Source organism: Anguilla anguilla, chromosome 6 (assembly GCF_013347855.1).
Source record: "Anguilla anguilla isolate fAngAng1 chromosome 6, fAngAng1.pri, whole genome shotgun sequence".
Taxonomy (NCBI): Eukaryota; Metazoa; Chordata; class Actinopteri; order Anguilliformes; family Anguillidae; genus Anguilla; species Anguilla anguilla.
The window spans coordinates 51,054,578-51,076,162 of NC_049206.1; the positions used below are offsets into that span (position 1 = coordinate 51,054,578).

A 21,585-nucleotide genomic window follows, 5' to 3' on the forward strand; every position below is an offset into this window, starting at 1 on the left:
GCACCAGTGCTTAAACATTTACAGACTAATAAAAATGAGAAATTGCACTGAACATATGTCTGTGCTCATCAAGTTATGAAACTAATTTACAACATCAGTGGTGTCGTTTTACGATTACTGGTAATGAGATCAACACACAGATAGGAATGCTGAAATACTGCATTGCCATTGACTACAACACTTAAATATGTCACCTTTGCTCCCCTCCTCACTCGCGAAGATTCCCTGTAATGGAGTATAATGTCGCTAACCCATTGGCCAATCACTTCTCTCGCTACCATATATAGCAGCCAATGAGAATGTACTTGTGCCTTTGGTATTCCAGCTGCATTATGGACTGTTCTGAAAGCCACAGGCTTCCATTTAAAATAATTTACAACTCTACTCTAGAACAACCTGTGCTTTAATTAAATTAAAACCAAACGATAATATATTGAGGTATAGTAAGTGTTTTTGGTAGGAATTAATTATTTGTACAAGAACAAGTTGTACGGTACAAACAATGTTACGCATATTGGTTTGCCTGAAAATGTGCATATTATCAAAGTTCATTTGGAAGGATCGTACAGGAAGCTGCTGTGTAATGTTTTACGCACTGGGACTGAGGGACAGAGTTAGCAGAGAACCTGGAGAGGGTCCCTTTTGGCTTTATGTGGGGAAAACCTGCAGGGGATGTGAAGGAGCGAGTTCACTTGCATTACTGGCCACACACATCACATCCACCTCACCCCTGGTCTGAACATCCAAAGGGAAATCATACATACTTTTACATAATTCTTTTTTTACAAAATGTCTGCATAAAAAAAACCCAACCCAACAACTCACACTGCACACTAGAAACCAATCTCATAACACATCATAAAAAAAATTAAATTTCATTATATATTCATATTCATATATACATTACATTTATTATATATAATAACTCCAGCATTCACTATTCATGTTTGATTCAACTGTACTCAACACAAACCTAAATCTGTATGCACACCAAAACAGCACATACACACATTAAACACAGCACTGTGTCTGAGGCATTTAGCTCCGCTTCTGTTATTTACATTTTAAATCTGATAATATCACTCAGACTCCTGTGGTTTAACTGCCAATTAAGCCCTGGAAAAATGCCGCTCCAATATTTCATGCTTTCCATTACCTCCACACAGACTCTTCTGTTGCCTAGCACACAATTAAAATTTCCTAAAGAACCACATACCTTCTACCCCACTGTGGCAGTTGGCCCAGCAGCAAGGGCACTCAGTCGGTACACTATTGATTAAGCAATACCTCAGACATTAATTTATATGAATAAAAGCTTTTTAAGGCACACCGTCAAAATCGCCCTCTAGCCATTTATGGCATAATAAAACAGGAGGATATTACAATGAAGTACTGCGTTAATAGGAACTAAATCTCAAACCATTTGCTTTTTTGAAGACTGATGACTGTGCGATATGATTTTCCATTTTACATTCAGATTTGCCATTTAAATAAATGTCACATCCAAACTCAACACTTGCAGTGCTATCAGCTATGTGTTCACTCAACCTGAGCCACCATATCAAGCTTACATTTTTATGCAGCTGAAAACTTCTGATCAGAATGATGCTTGCGTAAATACTGTTGACGCCTTTGTATCTGAAAGGAAGCTGAAGTCCCTTTTATTAGAAATGGCTCAGTCTTTCAGTGATGCTGAGAACAATGTCAGGCCACCAATAAATACAAAAATAGTAACATATACAGGACAGTGAGTGAGAAATCTCTCCCACAACATTAACAAACTGGCTGGGTCAACCATTAACTTGTAGGTTGTTGATCCTCTTAGCAATCACAAGATTGTTGCTCAAAGTCCAAATCAGCCGCTGGGTTTGTTACAAACACAGAGAGCCGAGCAGGCCTCAGAACTCTCTGCTCCAACATGTCCTCCCTCAGCCTTTTCCTCTCAGAGGTGCCGGGCTGGGCTCTCTTTTCTGGAATCTTCCTGCCCGTCTCCCTGCTGCTCATTCTGATGATCGCTTACCTGAGATGGAAACTGACGGAAGGTATGGAAAGCGCTCTCTGCATGCCACAGATTAATGTAAATACTGTGTACAGGAATGCCCTTCCTCCGAACACAAGGACTTTCAAAGCCCTTCTGAAAACCCATCTCTTAACATGAACATCTAGCTTGTATCAATTCACCAGAACCTGCAAGTATCCGTGTTCAATTGGCCTTCTGCATTCAACTTACAATTAACCAATGTTAATTGTTATGGGTAATTTGTGATGGTGTACAGTGTTACATTTTGTATCATACAGGATTTAATGTGTAGCTCTCAATTAAGACTCCAACTGGATATTTTAAATTCCCAACTGTCGTTTTAATTCTACGATTGTACAGTGCCTTTAGCCTGGGGGGGGGAATACTATTAATATTATAGTACACACTTGTGTTCCAAGCATGAATTAATCTGTGCTGCATGCAATTGCTGTGAGCATGCAGTGTTCCTGAAAGACAGATTTGACAGTGTCGGTATGATCTGTAATTACAGACCTCAGCGGCAGCGAAGCCCTGATTTGTCTATGTGAGATTTGGAAGCCACGGCGATAGACCGCACCAGCTGTCAATCTTTCCATTATTCAAACGAGTTTGCGTGGCAGTAAAACCCATAGAACCCCCTTGCCTCTGCACCGGGAGAACACTTCATCAGAGTCCAGCCATAAAGCAGCGGGAGTAGGTGTTTCCCTGAGGCCCTGCTTGCTAGCGGAGGGGTAACCGAGGCTTTGCTGTTCATTAGCCGCTAACGCGATCAGCCGCGGCATCCCGCCTCGCGGCAAGGGCGCGCTTCCCCCGCTTCAAAAGCGGGGCCTGACGGACAGGGACAGCGGGGGAGCTTCCAAACCCCCGCGCCGCGCCCCACGCCGCACCACCCCCTCCGCCCCCCTGCCCCCCTCCTAAGGCTTGCTCTCACCGTGAGCCGCGTTCTTTTCCCCTGCCAATCACAGTGGACGCCGAGCTCTCGCAGGCCCGCCACCCCAGGGACACCGCCTACCGCCTGTGCCACTGGACGGCGCCATGGAAACGGGGGCGGCGACGGGCGGCGGGAGGGCGGACGCGCACCTGAGAGACGGACGCGCCCCCGGGGGCCTCGCCCGGCGACGGGCGGCGAGGGCGGATGACGCACGACGGGGGTCCCGAGGGAGGATCCAAAGGATCCAAATCCAAAGGAAACGGAGACGGGCCTGGCGCCAAGGCCACAGATGCTGATCCACACGGCGATGTGGAGCACACACACACTCACAGCGCCATGGAAACCGCATCTGACTCAGGTCGGACACTCGCACTCAACATAACACGGGGGAAAGCAGACCCGAGCTGGAGAAGGCCAAGCAGACGGCCTTCGAGACCACACCCGGGCACAAAGCTGTGATTACCGAAGGCCTAACATCTACAAACAGGCCGATAGTCACTGCCACAACTCACTTTTGCGAGTGTTTGTCATGAAGCCACTTTTTTTTTTTTGTGCATTTAAAATGCGACTTTTTCCTGCCGTGTTTACTATTTTGTAGGGGAAATGTTTACAGAGGCTGTGACAGTCAGAAACACAGCTTAAAATGCAACCTTCTTGACTGCCTCCGAGACAAGTATCAAAAGAACAAACTACACAAAAGTGCCTGTGCAACAGCTGCTGTTGTCATAACGATACTGAATGTTATAATATAAATAAATAAATACTGAACAGCAGAGCTACAGAGGAACCTTGCTTAACAGGATGTCACTTTCTTTGTAACCCGTCTCTCCGACAGCATCAAAATACACTCATAATTTTTATATCTTACACTGAAGTAAACAAGCAATCTAGTGCTTTTGGGAAAACACCAGTAATTGCACAATTATGACGCTGTCTGTGAAACGCACATCCACGGGAGGTTTGCGCGCGAAGAAAAGAAAGTCCAGGACGTCTGTCAATAATTAGAGAATAAACAAACTTTTATTTCAACTGTGTTACACTTAGAGGTGTGTGTGGGGGAGGGGGCAGTGGAGGGGTAAAACACAAGACATCTTTCAAGCTGCTAAAAATCTAAGATTATCTGCTATACACAGGGTCCAAGAGCAAACTGACACCTTCATTTGAGTTTTGGGGCGAGGGCGGTCAGATTTTAAAGAGCGCTAAGCACAGAGAAGCTGCCTCCATTACCTAAAAGGGGGGGGGGGGGGGGGGGGGGAAGAGATTAAAAAGGGTCGCCATTCTTTTTTTCTGTGTTTCTTTTAGTCCTCGAAAAAAGTTCTGAAAGAAATATATTAAAAATATTTAAAAGGGCAAACGAACCCACCTCGTTAACATCTAAATCAGTTTACAGATTAAGACAAGTTTAAAAGGTAGCAAAAAAAAAAAAGAAAAAGAAAGAAGTTTTCTACAAATATAAATCCGATTAATGGTGCCAGAAAGTTATGGAAAAAGCAAAAAGTTTTTAAGCTGCCTAGAGTTTCAAAAGTTGTTTTTTTTTTTTAGTGTTTTCGCGTTTTTATTTTTTCTCTCAGAGGGAGGTAGATTAAAAAGCACCTCCCAGATGTGGAATGTTTTGTTTGACTGCATAGAAGATTGTATTGGCACTGTAGTGCAACTTACATCACACAGTGCTCCGTCGTAAGCTGGTCCCTTGGAAACGCACCCAATGAAATGAATTTGATGATCTCTTTTTTTCCCCATTGATATACATTTACGCAAAGACTACGTGGTACTGTATAACGACCAGTTCCAAAGCTATTCTGCCCGCTCAGTCATACTATGTGTGTCCAATTGCATGAACTCAGGAAGAAGGATCAATTATTCTTTTTTTTTTTTTTTTTTTTTTTTAAGTGTAGTTTCTCAAAAAAAAAAAAAACACACAACCCTTCTGTACACACTAGGAATGTGAATGCTACTTAACAATAAAAATGACCACTTCATTGTAATCCTATCTGGTTTTAATAATGGTAGACAAACTGTAAAAAGCACGAAAAAAAAAACAAATAATAAAAAGCTACGGATGTAAGCTAAGTGGTTCTTCTTCTGAATGATTAAAAAAAAAAAAGGAATGAGTGCAAAGCACGGAAACGTTTCAGCCGGGCCTTGGGGATCTTCTGAAGGTCCTCTGGGAGAAAGCGAGGTGACGCTCTGTTCCGAGGGCTGACTGGAATTCTCTCGCAGAACAAAGTGCGGACTTCATGGGCTCCTCAGCTCTGCAATCAGACAGATGTAACCCTTAACAAGCACGCGATTAGAACGTTCTGAACTGAACATTCTGATGCTGATGTCACAATCACTAATAATGGTAACTGAAAGCAAATGGAGAATTCTAGAATACTGACTTCAATTTATGCGGAAAAAACAACATACTCTTCAAAGGTTAAAACAATGTTTATTATGCCCTCCTGTACAACAAGGAGCACTCAGCAGAACTACAAAGCATTTACTCTGAAATGCAAAACAAGACTGGGGGGCACGAGTAGAAAGGGGGGGGGGGGGCCCATTCTGCAAGAAAAGCATTTAAGGAGATCGTTCTGAGATGAAGGCTTCCATTTCTGCTGTAAATCAGAAAAGCGAACGAATCGCCATTACCACGCTCGCGCTTCCCGAGGTAAAATACATTCAGCGAAGCCCCTCGGCGAAGGAGGGCGGGGCTGTACCGGCACAAACCGGCGAGCCCCCCTGGCGCGGGCGCTAAGGCGGGCGCGGCGCATTAGCGGCTCCGCGGCGTCCCTCCCCCTTTGATCAGGGAAGGCGCGCGTCTCGCGCCTTTGATCAGACACCGCGTCTCCAGACCACGGAACCCGCTAAAGGCCTGATAGGCTCTATACCCAGAGGAGTAACAGGCGGCTCCCAGAGTCGTGTTCCATTTCTGACTGGCAGGAGCACTCATTTTCCCTACGGCGTGTCCCCCCCGAGCCGCAGAGGAAGGTCCGTCACGACGCGGGCGTGGCACCCGTGCGGTCTTCCCGTTAATCAGCTCTCCCGTTTAATTTCGCCAGCTCCACGCTCACCGCCCCCCAGATATCACCCGGACGTGGCCGACACACCAATCGCAGGCGTTCGCAGAAAGCACGGAACGACGGCTGATGAAGAAAATGGCTTAAACTCTGTGATGTCTACTCTGTGCGGCGGTCTTGGGGCTACATTAGCACCGCCCCTCTTTCCCGCCGAGGTTTCCATTATCTCCGCACAACGGAGGTTGCCGTGGTCAGCGCGCTCGCGACCCGGGTTCATTCCCGAGTGGCCGGGGAAAAGCGCTCCGCGGCTCGCGTGAAAGCGAAGAGAGAGCGCGCGTTCGTGCTGCCGCAGTACCGCGTAGGTTCTTAGGATGCGTCCCGCCGTTCCCCCGCGGTATTAAACTGCGGCGAAGCCGTAGCCGTCGTAAACCCCCCCACAAAGAGCGGAGGCGCAGCTGAGCTAATGGATTTTCGAGAATAAAGCATGGATGTGGTTACGTGAATCACTTTTATGACGAACATTTTATTGTGCTGGATTTCAATATAAACACTCAGGATTAGTCAGCTATTTTCTATCAGTGGGAGGGAAGGGGGGATGGGGGTACAATAGTCGTGCTGAACAGTATATTACAGTTCAATGAACTTGCAGAAAAGATTCTGCCCTGGAGTGGACTGAAGTATAGTGTGTAAAAAATGGGATAGTCATAATTGGATTATTAGAAACCATCTAACAAAATAAAACATTTCCCTTACTGCACAATCAGAAAAGCTACACCTGATAAATGGCTTGCTATTGAACCTGTGTACAAGGAATGCTTGAAGAGCATTAAGATTGAGAGATTGCTGCTGCTTGTCATGTATCTGTTGATGGACAGCTGAAACTAGCCCGCATGATCATTGATTGAACATGAGTATTGATTCAAACAGCGATGTTCCATGGATAATGGTCCACATCACTGAAACTTTAAACGCTGTTTATGACTTGCAGGAATGGTTCATTGAACTGTCACAGTTAAATAATGCCTTCTGGCAAACTAAGATGGCGGTTTTTGAATCTCTACGTCAATTTCGGACAGTGTCCTTCGAAAAATCTGGTTCATTGCTTATTTAAAAATATGTAAAATTATTTTAGTCAGACTTCCACTAGAGAACTTTAAATGTCAGGACAGAGAAACTGAACAGCATGCGACAACATTTAAGCTTTGAGCACATAAATCAGTTGTCAGCGGACATTTTAACCCGCTAAAGGGAATATTTCAGTTCTCTCACAGGCATGAATTCATTTACATTCCAAATAAGGCCCTTTTAGTGAGATTAAAGTGCCCCTTTCACTGCTAAAAGATAAAGTGCTGTTAAAGGACGCTAATGCAAACGAGCCGTATATCCCAAATTAACGGAATGACTCCAAGGACCCAGATCAACCAAAACAAGGGTCGCTGCGTAAATCTAGATGTAAATGGATGACACAGCGAGGAGAGGCAAAGTGAATCACCAACTAGAAAAATGGAGAAAAAAAAGAACAGCGATGAACGGCGGTAATGACGGGGGTTGTCGATGGCGGTACTGGGATTAGCAGCGGCTGCGGTTTTGAAGTAGTTTGAGCAGGGGGGTGGGGCCTAAAGTCCTTACCTGGCGCTCAGTCCTCGCCCTCCTCCGCCAGCTCTGTCTCTTTGTGGACCACCACCCGGGTGACTGACATGTCTGGGTGCTGCTCTTTGGCTTCTTTTATAGCCTGGGCCAACGCCTAGCAGCCGCGACCCGGCCGCGACCCCAACGGAAAGGAAAACAGCGGGGTTAACAGAAACAAACACACGGGAGACAAAACGAATGAAAAAAATGAACTCATGAACTCATGTAAATAAATGAATAAATAAAACAAATGAATAAAACAAGGGGAAAACAGGCTGGTTTGATAAAGGGAAGTCTTGTTTGCTAGCCCGTACCAGAGAAGCCCATATGTGGCGTTTGGAAGAGAGAACGGTCGCTCCCCCGTCAGTGTAAAACTGCCCTTCGCTACAGTGGACCTGAGAGCAAGGCTCCGGCGGTTTCCACAGCGGCCGACGCGCCGCTAGTTCCGCGGAGGGACGGCTGGTCGAAGCCCCTCGCCTGGCGTTTGCTGCTGCGGGGATTTGTTCTGTCGTGATGTGGACCAGCCGCGTTTACGTGCTCCGCAGGTAAGGGATCGCGGTGGGTGGGGGGGAAGGGGCAACGCGGAGGCCGATTCTCCTCTCCGTGCGCCAGGGTTCAGAAGCGCGGGTTTGTATGCGCCGGCGGACCCGGCCAAAACGCCCGGCCAAGCGTGGCGCGGAGCCCAGCCCCTGGGACAGAGAACGCTCCACCGCCGCCAGGCTTCAGAAGAGCGTGGCATTTCCGTGCCGTTTCCTCGTTGTTTGGTCATGATCTCGGCAGAGCGCGACAGGGGCCCCCGCTGCTGAATAATTTAACATCGTCTCCCCCAAAACCGCCCACCCATGAAAGGTCTCCCGCTGTGCGCAAAGATACGCCGCGGCAGTTTTGCCAGTATCCCTTTCATTAGCATTCGCAACGACCCGAGATAATTGGGCATGAAACCGGCCTGCACCCTGGCATCTGAATCGTCGTCGTTTTATAAGCAACGCTGAGTAAATCGCTTTCCGTCTGTGGATAGATGGGCGGCTGACATATTGGCATTACGCTGATCTGTGTAATTTAGCCAATTAAAATTCTACAGGTAAATGACAGAGGAGACGACACCACAAGACTGGCAACGCTGTCCAATTTGAGGGCACAGCGTACTCAAGGAAGCCAGGCCCCGTGATCCAGTAGAACAGCAATGCTGGCCATTATCTTGAGCACACACCAATCTGGCCATCATATTTACTCCATATAATCACCCCACGACTTTTCAATGCTGAACAGAGTATTTTCCCAACAAAATTCCCATGGAACACAAGTATCATGACATGCAATGTGGCTGCCTGTGAGCAGCTTTCTTCGGATTCACACCGAACATGCCGTATTTAAAGGGAGAATGCTCAGGTGTGGTTCTCATTGCAAAGTTGTTCAAAGCAACTGACTGTACCGCAGACACACGAGAGTGGCAACCCATCTTTGTATACTCAGCACAGGCTGCTGAATTGAATCTCGAACTCGAGTACCTTTTAGCTAATCCATTAAACCTAAAGCCAATATTACTGCTTCCTTAAGTACACAACGCGGCCGTAAGCAGTGTGATACGCTCTGTGCGACTGTCCTTCGATACTCACCTGGTCGTGGTCAATATCAGAATCTCCCGTGATGACGATGCGCTTCTCAATCCGGGTTTCTGAAAGCCCGCCTTTTAGTGTCTGCGGATAAAATGGCGACCATGACAAACGGAACAAACGCGTACACAGCACGATTAAGCTAATTCATTCAAAACAGCAAACTAGAAAGGGGAATATTGCTTTGCCACAGAACTGATGGAACATTTCACATTTTGAAACAACAGGCATAGAGCCTCCTCTGCAGAATGCTAATGTTTCGCTGGAAAGTACAGAGACTGGGTCATGGCACATTTCAAAAGCTTTATCTGCAGACCAATACACTCACAGCCAGGGACCCAGGTGCGTACGTTTCTACAAAGGCTTGCGGATACATTAATGATTCCGTTGGACGGTTTCAGATCTTGAAGTTTCTGAAAGCTGCTGGACACAGGGGCTATGAATCAGTTTCTCTAACCGCGTCTAAAGTTTCCAAAAACACAGTTTGCGTGGGATTCCAGTCCTACCTTCACCGGCATAGGGGCCTGAGATTGCGGGGAGACTGCACTGGTGATGTTCGTGGTGGCACAGGATAAGAGGCCTTACCTTGGAGATATGTGTGGAGGTGGTGTCGAATGAATAGTGGTTACCTTGGTGATGTGCGTGGCGGCACAGGATATGAGCCATTACCACGGTGATGTGTGTGGTTGGACAGGATAGGATGCATTGCCTTGGTGATGTGTGTGGAGGTGGTGCAGAATGAATAGTGGTTACCTTGGTGATGTGTGTGGTAGCAAAGTATATGAGGCGTTACTATGCTGATGTGTGCAACGGCACATGATAAGAGGTGTCACCTTGGTGATGTGTGGGGTGTTTGTGCAGAATGAATCATGGTTACCTTGGAGACGTGTGTGGTGGCACAGGACAAGAGGAGTTACCATGGAGATGTGAGTGGAGGTGCTGCAAAATGAGTGGTGGTTACCTTGGTGATGTGTGTTGTGGCAGAGGATAAAAGGCGTTACCTTGGTAATGTGTGTGGTGGTGGTGGTACACAGTGACTCAGAGGTGATGGTCTGGGCAGTCATCAGAACACCAGGCTCGGCATCCCCACTACCGTCCAACTGCACAATAGGAACAAAACAACTCTATCGGGCCCAGAAATTTTGTTCGACCATAACAACTCCTCAGGCAAAAATATACTCATACTGCACCAGGTCCTTCAGACAGAAATATACTCCTATTATACCAGGTCCTACATTCACAAACATACACATACTATACCAGAGCTTTCAGTCAGAAATACACTCATACTGTGCCAGGTCCTTCAGTCAGAAACATACTCTCACTACAGTCTGAAATACACTCCCACTCACTACAGTCAGAAATACACTCCCACTACACCAGCTCAGTTAGCAGCGCAGTCCTACCTGAGCTGCCTCGTACGTGATGGTTTTAGTCTCCGTGTGCACAATCGGGACCTCCTTCGTGGAGATCTCCGTTTTCTGAGCGGCGAAGGTGTCCGAGATGGTCACCATTTCTGTCTTCACCACAGGGGGCTGCAAAACGCAGATGGAGACTGTGACTACCACACACACACACATACACACACTCAAGGCCGCACAGCCGGGTTAACTGAGCAAGCGCCAACACCACATGCAAGGCGACCGCAGCTCTGTCTACAGTCTGGGGGACAGGTCATGCAATGTGTAGCTGCGCAAAACACATAAACAACAACACAAACTATAAACTAGAAATCTTTGGCATGACCATGCAGCTACCGCATGCACTATCAATCAGGCAAAATTTTAATCTACAACGGTACACACTGTACATTTGTACGTTCTTTAGGTATTCGAATGAGGCAAACAAGACGAAACATCACAGTACAGTACATGCACAGCACTCAGAAATTTACGATTCGATAATAAAAAGATGAATCTTAAAACTTAAAAAAAGATAAAAAGGAAAAATAATTAGATGAAAAAAGTTGAGGCAGTGACTCGGGCCTGTGGCTTAATCCGAACCTTTCTACATCCTCGATAAAACTCTGAAACAACAACACAGATCTAAGGTGGGGAGCAGGGTGGTGTGGGGGGAGGACACACACTAGCGGTGGGCTCACACACGGCAGGCTAAACACAAACCACCGGACCGGTGGTGGGGAAACGGCTAGTCAGGGCTCGCAGGAAGTAACTATGTGCGGGTGCGCGTTAAAACACACACGCGCACACACACACAAAGCAACTGGGGTTCGGTGAGGCTGTGGAATGGTTCAGATGAAGCTGGGGGGGGGCGGGGGAGGGGGGCGCTAACTGACGAGCTGCTTCGGTTAAGGAGAGGCAGCCAGAAACCAGGAGCGTAGATGGCAGGGCTTTTCGCTGCCGAAGTTTTCCACTCGGCTCTACCAAAAAGGAAGCTTTCCCGGGAAAATAACTCATTACTCCGTACAAGATTTTACTTCTTTTTAAAAAAATAAAAAACAAAACTTTAAAAAAAGGAAAAAATCATCAGGCAACCGTTGCACCGAGAAGCGAGGACTCCGGACGGCATTCGCTGGTGCGTGGTTGCCGAGCGACAGGAATAACAGACGCGCGGCGGAAAAAAGAAGTGGCGGGTAGTAGGTGGGTGGGTAGGTGGGAAGGAAGGAGGGAGGAGGCGGAAGTGCGTAGCCGCCGGACGCGCTAACGCGGCCCCGCGAGCAGGCGTTTACCTCGGAGCAGCAAATAACCTGCGGGATGCGCTCCGTCTCGGCGTGAGACGCGTCCCCGTTAACCCGGGGCTCCTCCTCTTCCTCCTCCTCCACCGACACCAGGGCCGGCTGCGCTTCGGGGTGCCCGTTACGAGCTTCGTCCGCCGGGACCGCTTCGTCCGCCGCGGTCTCCTCTTCCTCTTTCTCCTCCTTCTCCTCCTCTTCAGCCTCCGGCGGCGCCGCTACCGCGTCCGCCGTGGTGGGCGGAGCTTCGGCCGTGGGCTCTGGGGGCGGGGCTTCCTCCGCTTCCTCTTCCTCGGGCTCTTCTTTGATTTGGTGGGCGGAGACGCCGGCCGCCTCGGGGCGGTACTCCGCCTCCTCCTCGCTCTCGCTGTGGCTGTCCGAGGAGGTGCTGGCCTCCCGGCTGGCCCTCTTCTTCTCCTCCTTGGCCGCTTTCCCCTCCTCCTTCTTCGGCTCCTCCTCCACGGCGGCGGCGGTGACGAGCACGACGGGGGCGGCCTCGGGGGTCGCGACCTTGACCTTGGGAACTTTCCTGATCTCCTCGATGACTACAGTCTCTTCTATCTCAACCTCTGCCTGCTCGCCTGGCTCTGGTTTCTGTTTGTCATCTGCGCTCTACACCAGAGAACAAAACAAAACAAAAACGGATGGAGAGAAACAAACGTAAAAGATGACAACACAACCAAACCAAAAAAAAAAAAAAGGAGGAAAAACAAAAGGACAGCGGCAACTAAAAGAGAACACGAATACAGGGAGGCGGGGAACGGAACGACAGCTGAAAGCCGGCAGGCGGTGAACGTGTGGCACACGGAGGACAGGGAGGATGGAGGGATGAATAAACAGAGAGTGCTGGTGGATAAGAGCGGGAAGGGGAAAGGGAACTGGGGAGGTGGGGGGTGGGGGGAGGAACGCGACAGCCACCTTGTCCTCCTCTTTGCTGTCGGGCAGCACGCCGTCAGTTCTGGGCGGAGTTTTCTGCGGAACATAAGAGGCAACCACAGGAGCTGGTCACTCACTCGCACTGGGGTTAAGGGTCATTAGGACACACAAGCTATAGCACTGTACAGGTTCTCCATCGGGCTGAGCAGGAGGTGAGGGAAATGGGGCTCCTGAGTGCCAGGCCCACACGTCTTTTCCAAAGCAGCCACGCTCGCATTTACCAAACAAGAACCCTTTACAGTCCTATAGAAATGAAGGTTAAAGCAGGATGCTCGAAGCAAGACAAATGAGAACACTTATTAGCATGGGAGGTTCGGATGGGAATGATTTTTGCTTTTGTATTAAAACATAGACTCTGAAGTTCATGGCCAGCCTGATGTTTTAAAAGTTGAGTAAATGCCTATGGTCATATTTGTTGTGCAGGGAAGTACAAAGAAAAAAAAAAAAAAACAGAATGCTAACAAACCTAATAGACTTGTAACCCAAATGGTAAACCCTGATCATGACCAGAGGTTATTCAAGCTTCTAATTTAAAAAGTTAAATACAAAATGGAAGTATTTTAACAAGGATCTGAGGTTTTTAATTAAATGTTCACACTTTTGCATGTGAAATTGTAAATCCACAGACAAGCACTGCCCATAACTCAAGCAGATTCACTAGCAAAATGGATGATCGATTATCTCACTGCTGCTTAAGGAGTAGGAACATCTAGAAATGTGTAATGTCAAGCATATTCTTCCTACCATGTCCTCAACTATAACATTTAAAAAATTAGGACAGAGGGTCTGTGTAATATTGCATCCGGGTGATATCAACGTCCATCTAATCTTTACACAGCCGTTATATGTGTCTGGACTGGACATGAACTTGTTTGGCGACTGGGAGATGGACCATGGGACAGCACGGCAGTGAGAGAAGGCCGTTAGTTGTCACCAAACGTCGGGTTTCGCTGACGAGCACCTCGACAGAGCGTGGGGCCAGAGGAGCAGAGACTACTGCAACAGCGCCCTCTGCTGCTTGCGTGCTGGTAGCGAAGGGGCCAGCCAGACCAGAGAAAAAGCTCGATTTACTGAATAAAATGGAGGCTATCTCCTCTTCTAAGCTCTACACGGGTTAGAGAACGACAAGGAAAAGAATCAGAAAGTTAAAAGACAAGCGCAAGGACACAGAGCACACCTACAGAAAGAAAAGAAGAAAAAAAAGTGTCACTTCTACAAAGGGCTTGCAGAACAACAACAACACAATCTAGTCACTATCTCTTCTCAGCAAGCATCACACCCACAAACAGGCAGCCACTGTTTTAGCGCAAATTGGGATGTTGTTTTGAAGTGATGCCATGGAGCCAGACAGACAGATGGGTGGGTGGAGGTTGCATGAGGCCAGGTCTCCATTAGACCACTCTCTGCTATGGACCAATAGCAAACGTGGAGGAGAGACTGGCATGCTCTCAATAAATGAGAAAGACCAGAGGAAATATTTACGATGGTGGGGGTGGATAAAACATGCAGTAAACATTTCCCCACCAAGTAAAATAGCTCATGCATTACTTTAAGGGTGCTGCATTTAAAATTTTGTACTTTATCTTACTGAAGCTCACACCTTAACAGCAAACCACAGGGTGACCATGGTAACTTTGTAATAATTTGCATAAAGTGTAGCTCTGACATCACTTCATTTACAGTACAGTGAAGCATTTGCCAGAAAACAACATAGAAAAGACAAAAAGCTTCATTACAAACAAGCAACAGTGCACATATCTGAGCCTGAATCAAACACCAGCTTTTGTGACAGATTAATTTTCAGAAACAAACAGAGCCATATATCGAACAGAAAAGGAAAAAAATGTGGAAAACCAAAAGAACAAAGGCACGTGGCAATTTTGAAACAAGGCAAGAACACCTGTTGGACCAAGTAGCTGGAACAAACAAAACACTGCAAGCAACACAAGGAACAAAGACCAAGTACACAATAAAGATGCTCAAGCTCACAGGAATAGTACATGCATGAAATAAAGTAGTGCTCGATACAGCACAGAAAAAAGAGCTCATCTGGTCAGGCTCAGATGAGCTCTTAGACCGAAGGCTTCGTGGTATTAATCAGAGATTTGAAGCCGAGTTCAGTGTGTACAGACGCAGGAAGGGCAGTGCAGCTGTACCTTTGGCCGACAGCACAGGATAGCTCTGACAGGCAGGAGGGCCCACAAAGGCATCGGTGTGACAGTTGGGATTATGGGTAAAACCTTTAAATCCACTTAACACAATCGGACAGAAAGGGAACAGCTCTCCGGTGACGCGTGGACAGGCAGCTGTTAGCGCGCTAGCTTAGCGCAGAGGGTAGGACAGAAGGGAGAGGGCGGCTCAGTAACAAAGGAAGAGAAGCACAGAGAGAAGGCGGCAGTCATCCCAGCTGCCACACCGACTTGGGGGGGCAGGCCATGAAGTGCCGTGTCACTTCCTCCCGGACAGGAAGCGGAGGAAGAAAGGGAACGGGCTCGGCATGCGGGCTCGTCGGTCGCGGGTCACGTACCGCTTGGGCCTGCAGCTGCAGCCGCAGGCTGGTGGCGGGACTGGCGGTAAGGCGCTTGTCCCACTGACTGGGGCGCGGCTCGGGGGTGGACTCCATAAAACTGCGCTTTAACTCGCTAATGCTAGCCTGATGTTTCAATACATCCTCCTGGGTCTTATCCAGGTCCTAGCAGCAGGTCCCATCACACACACAGCCGAGGAGGAGGAGTTGGGAGGGGACAAAACAAGGAACAACGAACAACAGGTACATTAGTTTGTAAAAAAACCCCAGAAAAGGTCACACAGAACACGCCGTGTCTCACTGATCACTGAAACAGCATTGAAAGTATTGAGTGTGCCCAATTCATTTTGATCTCAACACTTCATTTTGCAAGGTAGTTCTGCTCACAGCCAGCAGGTGGCACAATGCCACCACAAAACAGGGTGACGGCTGCCATACATTTTGTTACTCATTCAAGTCATTACAGGTATCCAACTAATGGGCAGCCTTCCAGGGCATTATAAATCAATTACCACTGTTTATCCAATTAAAGGATAAACACAATTTCCAGGCCTGTGACCTTGTGCCACAGCAATGAGCAGAACTTCTCTGCCGTTAAGTGAAAAGTGGAGGACCTGAATCAGTGAGACGAGGCGTGTGCGTGAGCTTCACCCTTTAGTACAGACACCTACCAGCACATCAGAAACATGGACGTCAGTGGTGCACCAGCTCAGAAGGATTCAACGTCCCTACCGTAAAATTACATTCCATTCTTTGAAGTATTACAGCCCCAATTATTTGCTCATTGTCTTTGTCAAACAATGTAAATGCAATGTCACTACAGTAATGGGACCAATGGGCACCGGCTGGGTCTTCAGAAACTCTCCCAGACAAACAGGTTCAAAAGGTCTTTTCTTCTGGAATATTCCCAGATGTGGGGCCAGAGCCCATCTCCTGTGAATCTCCCGGGCGGTGGGGTTCAGACAAAGGGGAAAGCACAGACTCGTAACCTTCGCTCTCTCCCAGCGGGTCTTCCGTCACAGTTTCCCCCTCGTCCTTTCACAGAGTGCTCACAACACTTACGATATGGCAAACATTTTCCAGGTTGCCATGGAGATCCGCCACATGGGACGCGGCAGCTGTGGAAGAATCGCGTCTGCAGCGCTGGATGTGGCCCTCGAACCCGTCGCTACAATGCAGTGCCCCGCCACGCTTCGCACAGGGCACGGGGTCAGCCTTGTTTATCGGCCTTCATCTTTTAGAAGCGCTCTTTTCTAATGCCATGGAGATGACAGCATTTCCATTTGTAGCATTTTTAGCCCAGTAGGATCTCTTCCAAACCTCCTGACATTTCTTCTTTTCCATTTGCAGTGCTCATCGCAAATTTCCACACACTCGCCGTAAACTCTCTCTGAAGGAACACAATGTGCAGAGCAGACAACAGCATATTCACATCTAATCTTCAAAATGGATGAGTCTTTCAACTTCCCCTTCCCTCTTCTTGAAGCACAAAGACTTCCTTGTATCTTGCATCGTCTTGGACCAGAGCATTTCAAACCAACGCTATGACTTATGGCAGACCAATCAATTGCAAGACACCACCGACAAATCCATGCTTGTGATGTGAGGCTAGACAGCACTTTGAGCAAGTTTAGTCTGTTAACATTCCAAAATGTCCAAGAAAAACAAATGATCAAAACAAGCGTGAAAAGCGTAAGTTCCTGCTCGGTTAGGGAAATGATGTTAGTCGTGTTACGGACACGCTTCTTTTCGTTAAAGCGATTAAATCAATAAAGAACTGGAAGTGCGCTTTACGTATTCCATTCTTCCCAGAACTAAGTGACCTCCCCCCGGGCACCCGTGGCCCGCCCACCTCCCCCACACCTCCCCCCCCACACCCCGTCTAGTGATTGACACTCAAGGCCGAGCAAGGACAGTCCCACCAGCACCCGCGTGTAGGGGTCAGGCATGCACCCCCGTCCCACATGCAGATCATGCAGAGCGTCCGGACAGAGCCTGAGAGTGCAAGGCAGCCCGTGACAGGAGCCAGAAACATTTTTCTTAAATCGTCGACATCGTCATCTTACCAACCTCCAACATTAGATTGCTATGTCTGACATATATATTTTCCCCCTGTACTCTCAACTTGCTCTGTGGAATCAAAACGAAACAAAATGTTTGCTAAACAAAAAGGCCAAAGCAGACAAAACGAAAAAAAAAAAAAAAAACTCAAACGGTAAAAACCCGTGTCACGGAGGCGTCTTGTGACAGCGGCACACGAGGCGGAGGCCTGGTCGTCAGGACAACGCTGGCCTTCTCCGCAGCATCCCAATCACAATCCAAACCCAACATACCGCACATTCAGAGGAAGGGTGAACATTACATTTGAGGAATTTTGCTCTCAGCCAAAATGACTTGCACAGCTTACATGATTTCACACACCACCAATTTATGTAGCTGAATATTTACAGCTGCATATTTAATATTTGCAGTTGTGCCCCACCTAGAACACAAACCTACAACCCCAGATTTGCAAGCCCAGTCCCCCAATTATTATGTTACACACAGACTTTCCACCGGTTCCTGATTACAATGAACATTTTAGGACATAAAGTTATAGCAGATACTCAGCAGATGGTGGTGTGTGTGATGGTTATGTTTATGCGGCTGGATACCATCCAAGAGATTCCAATTAAACCCCCTTCACTGCGGTATGACAGCACAGCCCCACCCACTTTAGCTCACAATTTTGTGATTGTGTGTCTGCCGCACGTGCGCACGGCTGTGTCCGTTTGGGTCCTTTGCTTGCGACGGGAGTGACCCGTTGCCCTGACAACTCATGAATATGCAACAGGCGTTGCTTGGGTGGAGTGTGATTGGGTAGCTATGGCACATTTTTTGTACGCTCTTATCAAACGAGACGCCTTTGTAAACCACAACATCGAAAGGACACCCAATGCAAAAACCCTATTCCCAAGCAAATTAAAATATAAAAAACAACCAAAACACACGCAAACACACAAAAGAATCAGCCAAAAAATGTGCACGCCCACATATTCTACAGACAAGCGAATGATCGAGCAACCAATCGACCTTCTGCTGAAGCGAGTCCCCTCTGTCCGTCTGCCAGAGCCCCAGGAAGGGAAAAAAGGACAGGTTAGTCGAGAGTGGGCACTGCCCGCTGTACCCCTGTGATTTTAACAAGCGGAAGTGTAAAAGCAGAAAAGCTGGCAGTGCCCTCACAGACCTCGACGAGCTCAGCCTCTGTGGCGACGCCCGCCGTGCCATCGCTGGGCTCCTCCTCCACCTGCGTTTTCGTAGAAATGGGTGAAGAAGCGTTTTTTGTTTTTTTTTTTGGGCGGAGGGGAAGGAGAAGGGGGGTGGGAATGGATGATGGGAAGGCTTCCTTCCCGGCGGCATCGCGGACTGTGCGATGTAATGGAAGGGTGCGAGCTCGGTGCCACGCTTGCCGGGCAGCCGGGCGGTGGCAGGGCGCGAGAGGGCGAGACTGTGGGCATGCTGGTCTCAGAGCACTGGCAGTCTGGTCACTTTTCTGTGTATTTTCACTGACTGAAACATCGCTAGTTATTTTGTATGTACAAATTACCTGAAGCAGGCTCTACTTTTAAAGCACAAATCGGGGCCAGCGTGACACTACGATTAGATAATAAGGTAAATTATACACGCAATTTGCCACAATGAACACCATATCTAGGAGGGGCAGAAGAGATACGTCTCAAAACAATTACAAGCATTACAAAGCATTAGCAGGAGTGCTAAGAGCAAAATCACTTCTTTGCCAAACAAATATTCAAATTGGGTAAGAGGTGACTCAAAAGGCTCAATATGCAACAATACTCCTTTTAAGTCTCATAGATATCAGGATATTGATTACATTACTGACAGAGGATACAAGTTTATCCTTTATTGTAGAAAAAGTGAAAACATCTGCTTTTTAGACAAAACCCGAATCAGTTCTGACAGGCAGAAAATGACCTACAAGATAACTTCACGTCAGGTTTAAGGAAAGAAATAAGCCTCAAGCTTTTGAGGCTTGCACTCTCTTGGAAGGGCGGTTTTCTCGCTCTACACAGAAAATCTTGCCAAGTTTGGAGGAAAAGGAAATCTGAACATAACAGAAGGGCGACACAAGGAGGCGTGGGAGAGGCAGAAGGTGGCAGCGAGGGGGTGGGAGGGGTGGGGGGCGCTTAGGCGGCAGGGTCGCACAGCTCCTCCAGCGCCGTGGCCATGTCGGCGAGCGGGGGCACGGTCGGGGCGCGGCGGGAGGGCGCCTTGGGCTCCAGGTAGCAGAGCGTCAGGGCCAGGGGCAACGCCATGGCTAGGGAGGCGGGGAGCGACTGGGTGGCGGACAGCAGCACGGCGAACAGGAGCAGGAAGGAGGGGATGAGGGAGGGCGAGCTGAGGGGGAGGTACCGCTGCAGCTCGGCGGGGAGGAAGGAGGTGCAGTCCTCGGGCAGGCTGGGGAAGCAGATGTAGCCGTCCTCGTCCAGCAGCGAGGGGAGCCGCAGGCCCTTGCAAAAGCCCGAGAGGGAGAAGCCTGGCTTGGGCGGGGCCTCGGGGGGCGGGGGCTCCACCGGCGGCGCCGCCGCCTCTGTCGATTCGGAGGCGGGGCCGGGATTGAGGGGGGCGGGGGCCGGGGGGCCGCCCGGCGGTTCGGGCTCGGGAGCCGCTAAGCTCTCGCCATGCTCCGCGCAGCCGGAGTTAAAAATACCGGGATAGTCTCCGTCGAGTTGGCCTGTCCAGGACAGGGGGTCGTCCTCCGAGATGTCGGACAGGACGTCCAGCTCGGAGATGGTGTCCAGGTTGAGGGGGAGGGACGAGATGGAGGAGCAGGAGGGTGACAGAGGGAACATGAAGATAGACTGCGGAGGGTGACACGCCCCGTACCCAAATAAAGAGAATCCACGACAGAACACCCATGCGGGGAACAAAAGCCAAAAAAAAAATAAAAAACACACACAACCGTAACAAAAAAAATGTGCATGACAAATTAAAGAGAGCAGAGAAAGAGTGCGCGGGGAAAGAGAAAGGAGAGAGAAACACACCATTAGTCAGTGAAACGGCCTCAGGTCAGGAGTGTAGAAGCAGAAACGGGATCGTGACCAAACAGAGGGCGGGGGTGTCCGACACAGCTGAGAGGAGGAAGGGGGTGGGGGGTGGGGGGGGGTAAGCATATTCTACAACGCCACGATTTCACAATCCTACAGCTGACATTATCAGTGGACAGACAGAGAGCAGGCAGAAGGGGGAGAGGGAGGAACAGGAAAGCTTTTGTGGTGGAGAACCAACAAGAGATTTTTTTTTTTTTTTTTGAAACGACAATCAACTGAACGGTGGTTCTTCTCAAATGATATCCATTTAACGGACGTGAACGGCTGAAACTGCCCCCCTTGTCTTCCCCGAACACGCTTTGTCCCAAACAAACCCCGTGAGAGACCCCCTTCCTACCTTCTACTGAACATCTGCCGGACAAGAATGCGGTTATTCGGGCTAAATTGATACCGCAAAGACGCTGGGGTGAAAGGGCGGCTATCCAGGCTGGGTTTCTATTCGCGAGGCACAACTGAGACAGTGTCCGCGGTTGTGCCGGATTAACACTGACGGACGAGGCGTTGAATGCGTTCCCTCAGCGCAGGTTATATAATGCTCAATGCATTCTTTCATGGCCAACTGTAAGGATGAATGCATTCTTTGACGGCAACAAATGTCAACTTGGTGTCTGGAAGCCTCCTTAATTGAAGCAGCGCACAGTATAGATGGTTCTCAGTGACACTGTAAACCCTGATTCAGTTCAAACCTGACCCTTGCCCTGCTCCGCAGACTAACACGTGAGAATCTGGGTTAGGGTAAAGGGGGGTAGGGTTTTTTTTTTTTTTTTTTTTTTTTGAAAGACATTTCTTGGCAAAAAAACATAAACTTGAGAAACATTTGAATCAAGATAACAGTTTTTTGCATGAGATAACCACAGAAACACACAATAGTTCAGATCAGGTTAGGGACAGCTCCATAAAAGATACTGGGTTTACTGAAATGACTGAAACAAATTCCCAGTTTACTTCAGTAGAACAGTAAAAACATGATCACAGTCAATCTTCTGGCACTGTTAACGGTTATTATCAATGAGACCCGGCATCGGTTTCGTGCTAAAGAGCCAAAATGGACGTCCGGTCCCTGCTCAGGCCTGGGACATCAGCACCTACGGAAATGGGGCAGGTGAATGAGGAGAGGGGAGGAAGAG

The 21,585-nt window shown here is 48.4% G+C and overlaps 2 protein-coding genes across 14 annotated transcripts in view; one reads left to right on the forward strand and one right to left on the reverse strand.

Moving 5' to 3' along the window:
- The first annotated feature begins 1,843 nt into the window (after positions 1-1,843).
- LOC118229733 (small leucine-rich protein 1-like) lies at positions 1,844-4,205 on the forward strand. The gene is made up of 2 exons (XM_035422030.1): positions 1,844-2,042; positions 2,986-4,205. The coding sequence occupies exons 1-2, from the start codon at positions 1,919-1,921 to the stop codon at positions 3,102-3,104; spliced, it is 243 nt and encodes an 80-aa protein (XP_035277921.1). The 5' UTR covers positions 1,844-1,918; the 3' UTR covers positions 3,105-4,205.
- The window catches only part of epb41l2 (erythrocyte membrane protein band 4.1 like 2), a 71,394-nt gene continuing 53,758 nt past the window's right edge, over positions 3,950-21,585 (reverse strand). The window contains exons 13-24 of one of the 13 annotated variants that reach the window (XM_035422009.1): positions 18,574-18,633; positions 18,420-18,449; positions 17,418-17,477; positions 15,348-15,512; positions 13,782-13,925; positions 12,803-12,856; positions 11,882-12,496; positions 10,599-10,727; positions 10,194-10,292; positions 9,196-9,276; positions 7,580-7,694; positions 3,950-5,203 (exon numbers count right to left, since the gene is read on the reverse strand). In XM_035422009.1, the coding sequence (XP_035277900.1) occupies positions 7,587-7,694; positions 9,196-9,276; positions 10,194-10,292; positions 10,599-10,727; positions 11,882-12,496; positions 12,803-12,856; positions 13,782-13,925; positions 15,348-15,512; positions 17,418-17,477; positions 18,420-18,449; positions 18,574-18,633 (1,545 nt within the window). In that variant the 3' untranslated portion in view covers positions 3,950-5,203; positions 7,580-7,586. Of the gene's footprint in view, positions 5,204-7,579; positions 7,695-9,195; positions 9,277-10,193; positions 10,293-10,598; positions 10,728-11,881; positions 12,497-12,802; positions 12,857-13,781; positions 13,926-15,347; positions 15,513-17,417; positions 17,478-18,419; positions 18,450-18,573; positions 18,634-19,236; positions 20,210-21,585 lie in introns of those variants that run through there. The other 12 variants (XM_035422010.1, XM_035422012.1, XM_035422011.1 and 9 more) reach the window with 12 other exon arrangements.